The sequence below is a fragment of the Acartia tonsa genome, chromosome 14 (genome assembly GCF_053477335.1).
Source record: "Acartia tonsa isolate MP-2025a chromosome 14, ASM5347733v1, whole genome shotgun sequence".
Classification (NCBI taxonomy): domain Eukaryota; kingdom Metazoa; phylum Arthropoda; class Copepoda; order Calanoida; family Acartiidae; genus Acartia; species Acartia tonsa.
This window is the reverse complement of record NC_137273.1, coordinates 8,070,821-8,088,693: the sequence shown is the minus strand read 5'-3', so window position 1 is coordinate 8,088,693 and position 17,873 is coordinate 8,070,821. Positions and strand designations below refer to the sequence as shown.

General features: G+C 34.0%; 1 protein-coding gene and 1 long non-coding RNA gene across 2 annotated transcripts; both read right to left on the bottom strand.

Moving 5' to 3' along the window:
* Positions 1-1,958: 1,958 nt before the first annotated feature.
* LOC145306055 (uncharacterized) lies at positions 1,959-9,342 on the bottom strand. The gene is made up of 7 exons (XR_013874877.1): positions 9,298-9,342; positions 8,123-8,624; positions 7,585-7,685; positions 4,149-4,174; positions 3,405-3,472; positions 3,129-3,204; positions 1,959-2,500 (listed from the first exon to the last, which is right to left on the bottom strand). It is a non-coding gene; the product is annotated as an uncharacterized LOC145306055 (long non-coding RNA).
* Positions 9,343-10,368: 1,026 nt separating this feature from the next.
* On the bottom strand, positions 10,369-17,450 carry LOC145306405 (uncharacterized). Its single transcript, XM_080148499.1, has 7 exons — positions 17,288-17,450; positions 13,921-13,976; positions 12,776-12,848; positions 12,293-12,396; positions 11,288-11,315; positions 10,824-10,883; positions 10,369-10,511 (listed from the first exon to the last, which is right to left on the bottom strand). Exons 1-7 carry the CDS (start codon positions 17,319-17,321, stop codon positions 10,369-10,371), a joined length of 498 nt encoding a protein of 165 aa, XP_080004625.1. The 5' UTR covers positions 17,322-17,450.
* Positions 17,451-17,873: the final 423 nt, after the last annotated feature.

Sequence of the window (17,873 nt, the reverse complement as noted above, 5' to 3'; positions counted from 1 at the left end):
CCTATTTAAATGAAGTTATTATGATGAATTATAACACACAAGTATAATTTGTCAAAAGGGGGCGGAGATTTTGGAGATTAAATCCGGTCATAGTCCAAATATAGAGAAAATTTGGGGGGAGGGGGGAGAAATTTAGGTAACAAGATGAAATATTTCCGGTCATGAGCTGGTTTTCGGTCATGGGGTGGTTAAATCTTAACAATAGATTTTCATTTACCTTAGTTTTAATTATACCTTAAAGCTATCAAGTCATTACAATGGTTCATGCACAGTTTTCTCCTGAACAAAGGACTAAACTTATGCTTGACTATTCTAATTTAAGTGTGTTAAAAAAAAAATTTTGGCCAGAGCTTAACCAGCGGTATATGGAAGCATTTCCTATGTCTCGTCTGCCTACAAAGAACACAGTGAGAAATCTTATGAAAAAGCAATTGTCAAAGTTTACAATGCACAATTGTAACAGTAAAGATTCTCCAGGCAACACTCATAGTGGCCGCACACGCACGGTTGTGACAGAGAGAAATAAGCGCAGGGTTAAAAGGATTATGGATAGAGATTCTGCAAAGAATTTAGGCCGTATTGGACGAGACCAATCACCAATCAACTCAGGCCGACGAAATAAACTTGGTATTAGTCAGACCAGCTGGCGTAGAATATCTGCCGAGTTAAAATATCACCCGTACAAGGCTGTCAGGCGTCAGAGACTATTGGATACAGATCTTCCCAGGCGAATCAACTTTTGTAACTGGGTTTCTAGACAAAGAGTGCGTGAAATGAAGAATATCCTATTTTCGGACGAGGCCTGTTTTGATTTGAAAGGTCATGTTAACTCACAGAATGTGCGAATGTATGCTGAAGTAGAGAAGGGGCGACCAGAAGACCTTGCACATGAAAATTTTGTGTCGGAGAAGCTGCTTGTTTTTTTGTGATCAAAGCATCTGGCTTATTTGGTCTCAAATTTTACCGCAATGAGACAATGAATGCAGCTAAATATAAGTCACTTCTCCAATACCATGTGTTGCCTGAAGTCAGGGCAAATAATGGTGGCAACCTAGACAACCTTACCTGGACACAGGACGGGGCTCCATGCCACACAGAAAGAAGAAACATTGCTTATCTTCACCGCCAGTTTGATGGCCGACTGATAAGCAAGGGAGCTGAAAGAGAATGACCACCAAGATCACCAGATTTAAATCCCTGTGACTTCTTTCTGTGGGGTTATTTAAAATCTCGGGTTTATTATCCTAAACCTAACAATCTGGATGAACTGCAGGCAGCTATTCAACGTGAGGTTAGGCAGATGGATCCTGACATGTGTCGTAGAGCAGTTTTAGATATCAGAAAACGTGCAGATCTATGCTTAAATAATGATGGAAAGTGCTTTGAAACATAGTCTTTGATTACAACAAAACGTTTGATTTATAATGTGATAATCTAATTTAAATAAATTGTATTTTTAAGATGTTAAATATTTACAATCTATTGAATAAAAATTTTAATAATCAAAAAATATGTTTGTTTATCTTTTTAGAATGGTAGACATTTTTTATTATAAATAAATCTACCTAAAAAGTACAAAATAATGGCTGAAAAAGTCATCACACACACTTTTTGAAATCTTTATGCTCTAAAAAGCGCGGTTGTTTTCAGAGATTTTCAAAAACACCTTTTCTATGTTTAATGTATATTTTTATAGAGAACAAGAACCTATAATTGTTTTTTCCATATTCCTATTGGTTGTATCAGAAAATCGGAAAACTCAGTTTTTTCTGACTCACCCTGTACTTTTTATTTATTTTTTGTTATTTATCATTTTTACAATGATTTCATTTTACTTTTGTGGTAAAGAAAATGCATTTTGATTTTAAATCATCATTTCTTAAAAATTTTAAATTTAGTTTGTATGATTTATAGGTAAAATAACCGTACGTTTTGGTAATGCATTTTTGATTAGAAGCTTAATAAAAAGAAGCCATAAATTTTAATAAAACACCCGTCAGCCGCGTTGCATTTTTTCCACCCAACAAGCCTTAGCATCAGCCGCAGCTTCACGCACCTGTACAGGTAAACAAAGCTACGATTGCAGCTGCAAAAATATAGGTGGCCGAATTGGATTAAGAATCGGCTACTCTAAGCCGCAACAACCCCCCTTTACCATACACAATGCTCATCTGCAGTAATATCTTAGCCTCATCCACAAAATTATCTGCGACCACCAACCCAAGAATATTATCATCCTTATTATATCTTCGACTATAACTATAATTTAATATTTCATTCATAAAATGTACTAATTGAATTAAATTTTGAAGTTGAGATGTTTGACACTACAAAAATTTCAACATTAATGAATCATTCAAGAAGGCTCATCAAATTTTCTTTATATTTGAAGCAAAGTTAACAAAAATAAGGTTTAGAAATAGTGAGATCACTATAAATTCTGTTCATCTTAACAACAGTACAAGCAGACTCTTCCCAGGACCACCCCACACATTCAAACCTAGAAAAACAAAGATGACAACATCCATAAAAGCACAGATCTGAAACTGTAGGACAAACGAACATTAACACTTGTAAAGTGTCTGAACTGAATAATCAGATTATAAACGTATAAAAGTAGAAACAAAATTGTTAGTACATTTGTTGAAAAACTGCTTGAATACAAGATAATGCTTAAGGACATGCTTACATTTTAGGACTTTATTATAGAGATGCTTTGCTTATAACATTGTACTTTGTTGTCCAAGGAATAAGTATTAAAAAACAGATCTATTGGATAATTATATGACATAAAAATTTGTTGTTAAAAAATCAAAATAAATCAGAATGTTGAAAATGGACATACAGACATTCTGGTAACGATTATAGAGTTGCTACGATTTCTAAATCGTACTTAACTACTACAGGAATAACCATACAATCGATAAGACAATTCTAACATGTCTAAATTAACAAAAAAGCTTGCGCCTATTACGCTAGATAAATACTATATTAAAAGATGTTTTTAATAGAAAATAAATTTGTAAGTAAAAAAAGCAACGTTCTTTTCCAATTACTTGTTTAGGGAACAAAAGGATTTAAAAGTATAGCCTTACAATAAGCTAAAAGCGCTTAACTTTTTAAAATACCTTTTACAAAGTTCTTTACACTCCTGTGCATTTTTTGTTCTAAAGCGTTCATACTCATGTTGTAGTACTTCATTCTAGTATGTTTGTTAAAACGTATTAGCCGAGATACAAAATAGAAATCAAATGTGCTTTTTAAATTGCTAAAACATACAGAAGGATTCTAAATTATTTGTGTTTTTTTTATAGTGTTAAGTTTGGTTATTCGTTAGTAGCGAAGCTTCTCTATATATGCTTATGTTAGTCGGTCGGCCAGGCTTGTAATAATAACGTTTTCCTGGATTTCCATACCACAGAAATCTCTAGGCCCAACATAACAATTTGGATAACTCTTTGTATATACTCCTATAATGGATTTCAATCAACAGTTCAATAGTAATTTTTGTGCAAGAAATGGTTTATGAAGAGAAAGTTTAATTTGGGCTCAAACATATGGGGAGGGGGGGTGATATTTGAAGCCTTGAAAAGATGAAAACAAGAAGGAAGGCAACATATTCATAGACGCCCGAAGGGGGGGGGGGTAAAATGCGGATTACCCCCCCCCCCCTTTAAAATTTACCCCTACCCTGGGGGTGCCGTGGGCCCCCCTTACCATTTAGGAGGGGGTATTTACCCCCCCCAACAATTTTCGGGGGTAAATACCCCCCCAAAAAAATTTCTGCGCGCTTCGCGCGCATTTTTAATACTAAATTTTAAAATCAATGCCTTTTGTCCTTTCCCTTAAATGTTTAAGTACTCTTTTCCCCCCGCATTTTTAAAATAAATTAAAAGTAAGCTGTTGAATTTTTCCATATGTCTATTAGTCTAATCTCTGTGGCGCCAATACTTGCAAAATACCTTAAGGACTGTCAAGTGCCCAATTTCCTTTACATAACCTGACCTAAAGTAATAAGCAAACATACGAAAAATTACCCCCTTTTCTTTTAGTTCCAATCTACCTTTTAGGAAAACTGTCGGAAAAATACAACTATCCGAAAGTAGAAAAAAAATTTCTAATCTGAATTAAAGTTAAGGATCCTTCCTGAATAACAGTCAAAACAGTTTTCTTCCTAAAAAAATATTACTAATTAAAATAGATTATTATATGGGGGTTGACGGGGGTAATTTCACTATACTTTCTCTGATCAGGAGAACCTTATCGGTACAGAGACAGATATCATATCTCTTTTATATAAGATGTACGTAGATTAACAAAGTGTCTCAAAAAATCAGCCATGTGACGTCATAAAAATGAAGGATTATCTATATCTTTTTTTATGGATTTTCTTTCTTACTTCTCCTCTCATCTCTCTCATTTTTATGACGTCACATGGCTTATTTTTGAGACACTTTGTCCAGCTACAAGATGTACACTTTAGGAAGATGTTACGAAAATAATAAAATTTTAAAACATGGTAACGCTTGAAAAATTATCGTACGATATGAAAGCTATTATTAGTATTAGTATGGAAATAATTGCGTAGAAACATTATTTACAAAAGCAAAGTTTTTCTACATTATGTGCACACCCCTCCTTAACCGAACTTTAGATTAAAAAAATTTCCCAAACATTCGGACAATTGGGCATTCAAATAGGACCTAGTGGTAGTTAGAATCAGTTGAGAACAAAATCCCAGCCGTTCCTTCTTGCCAGATATCGCCATTTTAAGATTTTTAGTAAAATTGCACTAAATATCCAAATACAAACTTAAATCTTCTTTAAATTTTTTAGTATAATTTCAAAGAGACAGTCCCAAAACAGAGTATCTTAGCTCCTGTGGCCAAACTGACTGCCTGGTGTCCCTAACAGAGAGTGCCTTCATGTGTTAACACAAGTAGGGATTCGAACCCATTCCCAAAACTAACCAAAGTGGAATAGCTGTGTATTACAGCATTAGGTTAGTATTTTCACCACTAACAGATGGAAGGCAAGGCCAATCCTAACCAGAAACCCAATCATTCACCCACAGGCCCCAGTGAAGCACCTTAGAGGTCTACTTGTTTTCTGAGGTGTTGTTCACCTGCACCTATGGATTGGGCAGGTTGAGACTTAATGGTGCCCTCAGACTCCCATGAACCCTGCCATTTGGGCCAAGCTCAGAGTGATGTCACACCTGGCTTGTGCCCTGTCCATGAGATGCTTCCCTGCCAATCACAGATCAGCACAGCTGCCATGGAAGAATAGCTGCAGGTGGTGGGCCGCATACCTTTGCTTAAGATGCAAGTTAGCACTACCCTGATCTTGATCCTCCAGGAGATCATGGTAGTGTGCATCTTGAACTATGCCCTGAGCCTGGGAGGGTTCTTTCTGAGGGAGTTGGGGACACCATTACTGTTTGACAAACCTGAGCTGATGGTATGGATCAATAGGGAGAGTAGCCATGGTCGCCCCCCATTCACATTAAGCAATGCATGAGTTAGGGACACAGTTACTGTTTGAAACTATCCATGGTGGAATAGCTGTATATTACATTATTGGGTTCAGCTCCTTGTTAAAGTTTTACCTGGGGTCCCCTGCACTGGAAAGTTAGGCCTGGTCTTGACCACCATCTCTCTCCTGGGGGGCCGTTTGATGCAGTCACACCTCCTGGAGGCACATTGAACACCATGGGGGTGTACAACTAAGAATAGCCCCTGTTCAGTTTTACCTTTTGAGGGGCCCAGGCCCCTATCTTGATGGGAATGGCCAAGAACTTCACGCTACCCATATCCTGGTCATCAGTCAGCTCTGAACAGGTGCTCCTTGACCTCATGAAAGTCAATGGGGACAAGGGCTGTGGCCCCGTGAAAGCTGCCCTGGCCAGACAGTTGATTTTACAGCTAGAGGGCTTCTTGTCTTTAGCAGCTGTTTGTTGGAGGGGCTCTGGGCCTTCCCCAGGCTTGGCAGGGCTGTGACCACTTGCTTAATGTGAGTGGGGGCGACCATGGCTACTCTCCCTATTGATCCATACCATCAGCTCGGGTTTGTCAAACAGTAATGGTGTCCCCCAACTCCCTCAGAAAGAACCCTCCCAGGCTCTGGGCATAGTTCAAGATGCACACTACCATGATCTCCTGGAGGATCAAAATCAGAATAGGGCTAACTTGCATCTTGAGTGAAGGTATGTGGCCCACCACCTGCAGCTATCCTTCCATGGCGGCTGTGCTGATCTATGATTGGCAGGGGAGTAACTCACAGCCCATTTTAGGGGCCAGGTGTGTGACATTATTCTAAGCTTTGCCCAAATGGCAGGGTTAATGGGAGCCTGTGGGCACCATTAGGTCTCAACCTACCCAATCCATGGGTGCAGGTAAACACCCCACTAAACATGTGGTGCAGACCTCCAAGGTGCTCCACTGGGGCCTGTGGGTGAATGATCGGGTTTCTGGTTAGGATAGGCACTGCCTTCCACCTGTCAGTGGTGAAAATACTGACCTAATGCTGTAATACACAGCTATTCCACTTTGGTTAGTTTTGGGAATGGGTTCAAATCCCTACTTGTGTTAACACATAAAGGCACTCTCTGTTAGGGACACCAGGCAGTCAGTTTGGCCACAGGAGCAAAGATACTCTGTTTTGGGACTGTCTCACTAAAATTATACTAAAAAAATTAAAGAAGATTTAAGTTTGTATTTGGATATTTAGTGCAATTTTACTAAAAATCTTAAAATGGCGATATCTGGCAAGAAGGAACGGCTGGGAATTTGTTCTCAACTGATTCTAACTACCACTAGGTCCTATTTGAACGCCCAATTGTCCGAATGTTTGGGAAATTTTTTTAATCTAAAGTTCGGTTAAGGAGGGGTGTGTGTGTCTTCAGAATTTAGTATGTTTGAAAAGGATGTAAGCATAATTATTCTGAATTTTCTAAAATTGCAAGAAATGAAAGGGAAAAAAATATTTCCACTGACTAATAAATGTTAAGATGTGTCCCTATTATTAAAGCTAATTTTGGATTATATTTTTTAAATTCTCAATTTTAAAGCTTTGCTTTTATGCATGTTGACGTTATTTCATAATTACAGGGTTATATAAGTTTTTAAATTTTTTTAGGTTTTGGTTCTTGATTTCAGAAAGATTGTTCTATATAGATTTGTTATGGATGGATATAAATAGATAAAACGACAGTTAAATAGATAAATAAAGGTATAGGTAAAAAATTAGATAAAAAATATAGATATAAATTGATAGATTGAAACGGGATACACCACGAGATACTATTATTAGTTTTTTTCTCTGGACCAAATCTTGCTAATAACGTGAATGACGCCCCTCAGACACCGGTTCTTTGATAGCACGAATTTTGTATGGAAGTACTATCTATGCATTTAATGATTTGGAACTGCTTTTGCTTTGGCATTTACTTTACTATTACGCTTTACTTTTCGGTATTGTACCGAGGTAAGGACCTATTCCCTTCCAAACAACAAGCGGTTGTTCTATGTTCCAAAAATCCAGGTAAAATAGATAGAACGAAATAAATTTAGATAGATACATTACCACATAATGATATTGCCAGCAGTAGTTAGGAACAGATTGGTATGAAAAGGTTAAACAAATTTTATTTTCTTCACATGTTTTTCTACATTCATTCAAGTTATCTAAACAAATATTCAATCTGCAAGGCCTGTATGAAAACACTGTGCAAATATGCAATAATGCACACTGCCAAATTATTAATATTTGTAACCAATGTTAAAATTAAATATGGATAACATCAAAAAAGCAAAGGTCACAGAAATAAAAACAAACAAGTAATATTAAATATTAAGAACAGTAAACCAGACAAATGGACAAAAAGGTAATCAGTAGATTTCTTAATCCAATCTTATCAATGGAATCACATTTTATATATCTTATCTTAATTACAGTTTGTAGACGGTTATAATTACTGTGATATATAGTTTTACGGTTTTTTTAGTTTAGAGTTTATCTATTAGCCAGTGGAATTTCATATCCCCATATAATCTAAGTTTCACTTTGAAATTATAGGCAAAAGATTATATGGAATGAGGTAAATGTATAAAGAAATAATCACCTGAAGAAAAATTTATTGTTTTCAAGATTTTTCGTTTTCCTCTAATCATACAATCATCTATTGGAAATGTAACTATTACTTTAAATCCTTTAATTTTAATTAAAACATCACAAAACCTTGTCTTAAGCGAAATAAGTATGTTTGGCCGTCCTATTAAAAGTTATGTTAAATGTAAGTCATGGGTTGGTGTAAAATTGAAAAGTGTTTATATAAACCAAAACAAAAAATAACTTTTTGTTTAAAAATTCAGTGTTGTTCAAGTTTAAAAACTTACTATAAATTGTAATAAATATTTTGATTAGTTATGTGTTAATTTTTATATTGGTAAAAATTTTACAAAAATCTTTTTAGCTTGTAAGGATATTTTCCTGGTATTGCAGTTGTTGAAATAATAGTAGAAGTAGAAGCAGTTACAATAGCAGAAGTTTTGGTAGTAGAAATTGTAGTAGGTATAGTTACAATAGTAGTATATGTAGTTGTTAGAATTGTGGGAGTAGTTTTTCTTCATTTTATATTTTTAAGCTATGTAAAGACAATTAGCTTGAATCAATAACGGTGCCTTGGCCATACAAAAAGGTTTAAATTACTGAATTTGGGTGTATCTGATATCTGTTATAGTTTCCGAGATGGGTAGGGGTAGGAGTTGCATTAGAGATTTTCAGAAAATATGGCTAGTCATATCATATCTTATGCATTTTAATAAATTCCAATTTTCAATTTGTGTAATTAAAAACCAAAAAAACAGTAAAAACAGAAACAAGCCCTTTTCACTCCACAGGGGGAGCATAGGCCGCTGTCAATTTGTCAGTGTTTCTGTAACAATGTGGCTTTTTATGGACATGGGATAGGGTTGTCAGCCCTAATCCCTATGATTGCGGTGTAAAGCGTCCATTTGCCCATCAGACAACCAACCCTTTGATTGCACGACCTTTGTCTGAGAAGTCCTAACTGTGCATGGTAGTGAGTTGCACCTGTTTTGGGCCAAGGCATTCCCCCTACTCTAACTATTTATGTCGCGCACCTGACATAGCAGCAGTAGGAACCATTTTTAACGTCTTTAGTTAAGACGCGGTGTCGGACCGAGATTCGAACCTATCACCTTCCCGACGACGAGCGGATGCGCTGCGTGTTGAGCCACGGTCGCGGGTATAAAAAGCAAAAGCTTGTAAATATACCCTGGACTCCCATTAGAGCAATGGTTTGTTCCAGAAACAAAACCTATTTACAAACAATTTTAATTATTTTCTGTGATTTGCTTTAAAATACCCATGTGGTGACTCGACCCCCCCCCCCCCCCCATGGTTAAGTAAAAGGTGAGATAATAAGGTAGTTTAGATAATCAACGGTGACTTAATGTGAGACTCCTGCTATATTCGGCGAGAGTGGTGTACTTAGGTGGAGCTCCAGCGTATCAGTTCATAATGTGCTTGTACGTGTATCTTAAGAAGCTGACCCTAGTTTCTATACAAAATAACCTTGTCCCTATTCTACTTAGTTTCAAACACTAAGAAACTATGGCTGCACATTACTTGTTAAATTGTGAATGTGCATGTTGCCAATAATGTATTTTTTACACTCAAAAACTGTTAGGATAAATAAAAGAGTGTTGCACTAATTAGCAAGAAACGCTTCAACTTTCTTAGGTGCTAGATATTGTTTTGTGCCTTTTGAATTCATAAACTTATTATACACATATTCTAATTTACTTTTTTACTCCCGTCACTCTATAATATGTAGTCTTTATCATAATCACAATATAATTATTGTATTGTTCCTGGACTAGGCATCCTGTTAACAGAGATGAGTGTACATCTTGGAGAATCTGGCTGCCAAGTCCAGCTTACACAACTTGAGGACATACTACATAGCACATCATAAATGACAATAAATCCTGATACTTACTTATAGGGGATAAGCAAATAAAAGATATATTGATATACATTCTTTACTATGAACAACAAAATTACACCTTTTAACTATTTAAGTTATTGGTTAAAACGTTTGAACAATATAGTTAGGAACCAACCTATCAAAATGTTTTTAAAAGGCAACAATAAAAAATTCTAGCAAAAGAATAAGCTAACCTGGTTTTGATATAATCCTTAAATTATAAATTTTAAACACCATGTTGGGTAACATGTAATAAGCAAATCATCTCAATAAATCATCAAATCTTAACATAGTATGTATGCATTAAGTACTTTGTATTTCGGTACTTTAGTGTTTATGGTCGTTTGTTTAACTTTCTAACAGTTTAAGCTATGATGGATGTTGCATCCTTGTTTATTTAAGTTATTTGTCATTAATTTCCTTCTACAGTACTCCTGACATTCTGTAGGCTGCGGAATATTGGGTAGCTCTTCAATCTCATAATTGAATGTCTCATCCTAAAGGATCATATTGCACATTGTTCGTAGTAAAGCTACTCTATAATTCACTTTGAGTGTCCGTCCGTTTATCAGTCTGTCTATTAGGCTATTGGATAAATGTAATTTTCTCGGCGGCTATCTAAGATGTACTGATAGTACAATTTGATTGGTCCGTTTATCTATCAACGATTTATTTTCCATTTTGCTACATATTCATGTTGTTTACCTTTTTCTCTTTTAAAACACGATTTCCTTTTCATTGGAATAAAATTGTACAGCAAATCCTTTAACTTCAAAAGATTATAAAGAGTATGAATATTTAAAACTTTCCTTTAAGATTTGATCACAGACAAGTGTGGTAGCGAGTTCACATCCCAGTTTTTCATCCTCTGTATATTTGATCATTCGTAAAGATTAATTAGACTTAAACAATTGAAGCTTTTTAGAGTAGGTCTTAAAATGTAAGTAATAAGCATTATGTATTATATTTCTTTATATTTATTAAAGGCGAAGCTTTTCTATAAGTATGGTAGGTCTTACTTGTAAAAGTATAATTTCATAAGCGAAGCATCTCTGTATTGAAGTCTTATATAAAATGTATGCATGTTGCATATAAAGCATTTGTAATTAAGTAATTTTGTGATAGATATATGCGAAAATTTTCTCTTACACTTTTAAACGATATTGAATATTAAATTCGATTAAGATGGTTTCTCTGACTTTTTATTTATAAGCTGTTCTATGAATGTTGTTATACTTGTTTTTAGTTATTTCAGTAACTATGAAAAAATTCCTGCGGAAAAACATAAAGAACAAGGCTCGTCCTAAAAGAATGTAATGTTATATTTATATTAAGCACAGCGATAGCAGACTTTTTTAAAGCGAAGCTTTTCTATAATTAGGGTTGGTCCGTCCGTCCGTCCGAGATAGATAGCCTTTTCTCGTTAATTTAGGCATGTTAGAATTGTCCTATCGATTTCAAACTTTGCATAATGATTCCTGTAGTAGTTAGGTACGATTTAGAAAGCGTAGCAACTTTATAATCATTACTAGAATGTCCGTAAGTCCATATTAAACATGTTGATTTTCTTACTTTTTTAACAACAAATTTTCATGTGATCTAATTATCCGATTGATCTGGTATACTGATTCCTGGGACAACAAAATACAATATTATAATCGTAGCATCTCTATAATCAAGTCTTAAAAGTGTAAGTATGTCCAAAAAACATTATCCTGTATCAAGAAGTTTTTCAACAAATTTACTTACAATTTTGGTTCGACTCTTAAACATTTATATTCTGATTATTCAGTTCTGATACTATACAAATGTTAATGTCCGTTTGTCCTATATACCGTTTCAGTGCTTAGCTTTTATGGATATTGTCATCCTTGTTACAGTTCAGAATAATCAATGTAATATATGTAGGTAGATGGTTATATAGGGTGGACTGATAGTGGGAAAAAAAATATGGTTTAAAGCTAACGACTCGAGATTGTTAAATTTTTTGAGGGGAGGGGGGGGGGCAGTAAAATGTACTGTTTTTTTACTCTTCAGTCTCTATATATATATATAGGGTGTTAAAAACCAATCGCTTCACTTTTTTCAATATAAACCCTAAAGTTTTGCTCAAAAACTAATAAAAAAATAATGCATATCATGTCCAAGCAATGACAATGAGAAAACAATATTTAATTTTGAATCTACTTACCTCTCCAGAGTTACCAAAACTCTAGGGTTAATATTGTAATTAGTGAATAGATTTATTTTTATTTAACACACTGTATATACGTTGTTTACCTCTATATGAATATGAATACATAACTTCTCAGCTTTCTCATATGTAAAGATTATACAATTTTTACTTTGATAACATCTCCTTATACATTCTTGTTCTCCACCAACTAAACAAACATAATTATGACCATAGATCCATATATTCATATTTCCATTGTCCTCTCTCTCTCCTTGAAAATTAAATACAATACGAAATGGATTAAAACTAATTTAAAAAAGGGGTTGTTTATCTAACCTATACACTGGTATACTCCAATAGCATATACTAAAAAGGGTACTCTAATAGCAATATACAACATTTCTGTTGGAAGGAGTGAGTCAGTCAGTCAGTTAGCGAGGGAAGCGGATATTTGTAGTGATGCTATGTAACTAACCAGTAGACTGCCCATAAAAACCCTATCTCTAATTTATTTATCATTGTATATGTATTAAAGAATTAATCCAAAAATTTTCTTTTCTTATCCTTGCTTTAGATAACGTTTTTACCTGTAATGGTTTCTCTGCGAATTTTCTTCCTTGTTTTTTCTTCTATACAGCCAGAAATAACTTTAGGGATGATCTTGAAAAAAAAACAATGATTAAACAAACATCTATCCTTATACTAAAGTAACAGGATGTTTGTGTGTCTGTGTGTTTATTTGTACCGAAGGATCTCGCTAACCGCTGAACCGATCGGGGTCTCCTTAACAGGGTAGCTTCTCATAGGTCCCGGGAAGGTTTATAACTATTATCTTGGAGGGGGGGGGGGGGGGTTGTGGTCCTTGTTTTAAAAATCTAAAATAAGAAATTGGGTTATCAAATTCGACTCCCCCCTCCTCAAGTGCCCCTAGAAGACTCTAGGGGCGTAGCCGCTAGTCCTTATAATAAAGTAACAGGATGTTTGTGTGTATGTGTGTTTGTGTGTTTGTATGTTTGTATGTTTGTTCCGAAGGATCTCGCTAACCGCTGAATCGATCGGGTTCTCCTTAACAGGGTAGCTTCTTATAGGTCCCGGAAAGGTTTATAATTATTTTCTTGGGGGTTGGGACACCCCTAACCCCCCCAAAAAATGAAAAATCCCCCCTCCCCGAAACATTTTTTTTTGAATTTTTTAACTAAAATTAAAAATAAAAAAAAAATTTCACCCCCCCCAAATTTTTTTTTACTTTTTCTTTTAATAAAATCTAAAATAAGAAATTGAGTTATTAAATTCGACTCTCTCCTCAAGTGCCCTCTAGAGGCCTCTAGGGGCGTAGCCGCTAGTATATTATATATCCCTATTCCTATGAAATTAAGTAGCACGGTTTTATTAAGATCACAGCGGGGCTATACTGTATACAAAAACTAGCGACTACGCCCCTAGAGGCCTCTAGGGGCACTTGAGGAGGAGAGAGTCGAACCTAATAACCCAATTTCTTATTTTAGATTTTAAAAGAAAAAGTAAAAAAAAATTTATATATAAAGCAATTTAAATAATTGTTTTTTTTATGCATAATTAAGTTTTTTTGATCATTTCTCTTGAATGACTCTGTACTTATTTCATATATCATGTATACAAAATTACTTTTAATGAGACATACGAAGACGCACATACGAACTCATAGACATACAAACATACCCTTGTTACAGAGTAGCTATGCTACTAATATTACCTCTCTAGTGTCTAATAAAGTTGTATTTCTTCTAGTATAGTTTGCTTCAATTATCCCTAGAAATAAGAAAACAAGGATGACAACATTTATAAAAGCGAAGCACTGAAACGGTAGGACAAACGGACATTAACACTTTTACAGTGTCAGAACTGAATAATCATAATTACCAAAGCAAAATTGTAAGTAAATTTGTTGAAAAACTGCTTGATTCAGGATAATGTTTATGGACATACTTACATTTTTAGGATTTGATTATAGAGTTGCTTCGCTTATTACATTATACTTTGTTGTCCCGGAAATCTATATACCAAAAATCAGATCAATCGGATGATTAGAATCAACATGTTTAAAATGAACGTACGGACATTTTGGTGATGATTTTAGAGTTGCTACGCTTTCTAAATCGTACCTAACTATTAAAGGAATCTCCATGCAAAATTTGAAATCGATAGGACAATTCTAACATGCCTAAATTAACGAAAAAAACTATCCGTTACGGACGTAAACCATAAGGCCTTTCATTTTAATGGTGAGTGAGGTGAACTCTAAAATCTAAAGTACTTAATATTTATTCTAAAGTGTCTTTTGTTGTGATAAATTTTGGACAATAACTTTCATAAAAACTAGTAAAAACGTTTACATTTAAGCAAAAAGTTGGTTTACCAGTAAGTAATTACATAGATTTCGTGATTTTAACCATAACTAAAATATTACTCACTTGATAATAAAACATCACCGTTTCTTGGAAATATTTAACATATATATAGAGTAGCTTTGCTACTAAATAAGGATGACAACATCCATAAAAGCAAAGCACTGAAGAGGTTGGACAAACGGACACTAACACTTGTATAGTGTCAGAACTGAATAATCAGAATTCAGAATATAAATGTATAAATGTCAAAGCAAAATTGTAAGTAAAATTGTAGAAAAACTGCTTGATACAGAATAATGTTTATGGACATACTAACATTTTTAGGACTTGACTATAGAGTTGCTTCGCTCGTAATATTGTACTTTGTTGTCCCAGGAATCAGTATACCAAAAATCAGATCAATCGGATGATTAGATCACATAAAAATTTGTTGCTAAAAAAGTAAAAAATCAAAATGTTTAAAATGGATGTATGGACATTCTGGTAATAATGATTTTAGAGTTGCTACGCTTTCTAAATCGTACCTAACTATTAAAGGAATCTCCATGCAAAATTTGAAATCAATAGGACAATTCTAACATGCCTAAATTAACGAAAAAAACTATCCGTTACGGACGTAAACCATAAGGCCTTTCATTTTAATGGTGAGTGAGGTGAACTCTAAAATCTAAAGTACTTAATATTTATTCTAAAGTGTCTTTTGTTGTGATAAATTTTGGACAATAACTTTCACAAAAACTAGTGGAAACGTTTACATTTAAGCAAAAAGTTGGTTTACAAGTAAGTAAGGGTTATAATATTTGATAGATTTCGTGATTTTAACCATAACTAAAATATTACTCACTTGATAATTAAACACCACCGTTTCTTGGAAATATATAACATATATATAGAGTAGCTTTGCTACTAAACAAGGATGACAACATCCATAAAAGCAAAGCACTGAAACGGTTGGACAAATGGACACTAACACTTGTATAGTGTCAGAACTGAATAATCAGAATTCAGAATATAAATGTATAAATGTCGAAGCAAAATTGTAAGTAAAATTGTAGAAAAACTGCTTGATACAGGATAATGATTATGGACATACTTACATTTTTAGGACTTGATTATAGAGTTGCTTCGCTTATAATATTGTACTTTGTTGTCCCAGGAATCAGTATACCAAAAATCAGACCAATCGTATAATTAGGTCACATACGAATTTGTTGTTAAAAATGTTTAAAAAATCAACATTTAAAATGGACGTACGGACATTCTGGTAATGATTATAGAGTTGCTACGCTTTCTAACTCGTACCTAACTATTACAGGAATCACCATGCAAAATTTGAAATCGATAGGACAATTCTAACATGCCTAAATTAACGAAAAAAGCTATTTAAAAAGGAAAAAAATCAACATGTTTAAAATGGACGAACGGACATTTTAGTAATGATTATAGAGTTGCTACGCTTTCTAAATCGTACCTAACTACTAAAGGAATCACCATGCAAAATTTGAAATCGATAGGACACTTCTAACATGTCCAAATTAACGAATAAAGCTATCCGTGACGGACGGACGTACGGACGGACGGACCGACCCTAATTATAGAAAAGCTTCGCTTTTAAAAATGTATGGATATTTGTATGTGTTAAATTTGAATAAATATTATATAAATTATTTTCATAATTAGCAGGTATCTAAAGAGATAAGACAATAACCGATAAATTAATGTAAAATCCAAATGATGATACACAAAATTACCCCTTCTTTACATTAAAATTAGTGATTGGAACATTTCAACACTAAACTTGATGTATAACCAATCAAAATTCACTAAATTCTCATAGTTATTAGGCCACCGAATAAGAAAACGTCATAATAAAACTTTCGGGACTGCTGTATAGTAATACATTTTTGATGAAAAAAAAGTATAGAATAAAATCATAAAGATATTCTAGAAAATGATGAGAACTTTTTAAAGTCAAAATAAAGCAATAAAGTACTATAGAGTAGAACAAAAATTAAACTATTTTGAGGCAAAATGAACTTAAGAAAAACAAGTATTACATGCATATTGTCTACAAATATAACAGAATACTGGCGGACTAAAATATTGATATTTTACAGTAGCAACGCAACAAAAAGTAGAAAAATTTCACCAAACTAAAACTATATTCTGAATGTATAAAACTTTGTAGAGTAATAGTTATTTCTCGCATCGTATTATAAACGGCTTTCCGCGAATATAGAATGTACAATTATGAGATTAAAACTAGTTTTTTTAGCCCCGGGGTGCCGAAGGCACCGGCTAAAAAAACTGGTTTTAATCTTATGATTTTACATTTTTATATTCGTAGAAAGCTGGATATAGTACGATGTTAGACATAGTTTTTTCGTATGGATGAGAACCTGTTCCTATCCACCGGATTCGAATGAATACGAGAATAGTTATTTCTCGCATCGTATTACAAACGGCTTTCCGCGGATATAGAAAGTACAATTATGAGATTAAAACTAGTTTTTTTAGCCCCGAGGTGCCGAAGGCACCGGCTAAAAAAACTGGTTTTAATCTTATGATTGTACATTTCTATATTCGTAAAAAGCTGGATATAATACGATGCTAGACATAGTTTTTTCGTATCGATGAGAACCGGTTCCTATCCACCGGATTCGAATGAATACGAGAAAAAACTTTCTTGTGGTAACTATTTAATAATCTTACCTACGGAAATAAGCAATATGATATGAACAAGCATTATATAACTTTTGTAGGTTATTAACAATGATTGAATTTTATTACAAAAATGTTTAAAAGTGTTGAATTAAGTTTTCTGACTAGATCAATATAATATCTTAAATCAGCATAGTATAAAAAAACACTTGCATAATTGAAATAAAATCATATTTCAATCAACTAGGCTTCTTTTATAATTAATAAGAGCGAAGCTTTTTCTACAAATTAGGGCATGTACGTTTATCCCTACGTCCGTCCCTGAGTTTTACAACATGTTATAATAATCATTTTCATCTGTTTTTTAAACATCTACTGCTCAGACAAATAAATACAAAAAATACAAACCTAAAATGTAAGTATGTCCTTAAACAGATTACCGTATTAACGAAATTTACAGTACATTTATATACAATTGTCTGTATACCTTTAAATTCATATTCTGCTTGTTAAGTTTTGACGCTCTACAAGTTTTATTTCAGAGCTTCGCTTTTATGGATGTTGACATACTTGTTATGACATAGTTCTATAAGAAGGTTTAACGTAAAGGAGAACCATATCGGTGCAGTATAACAAA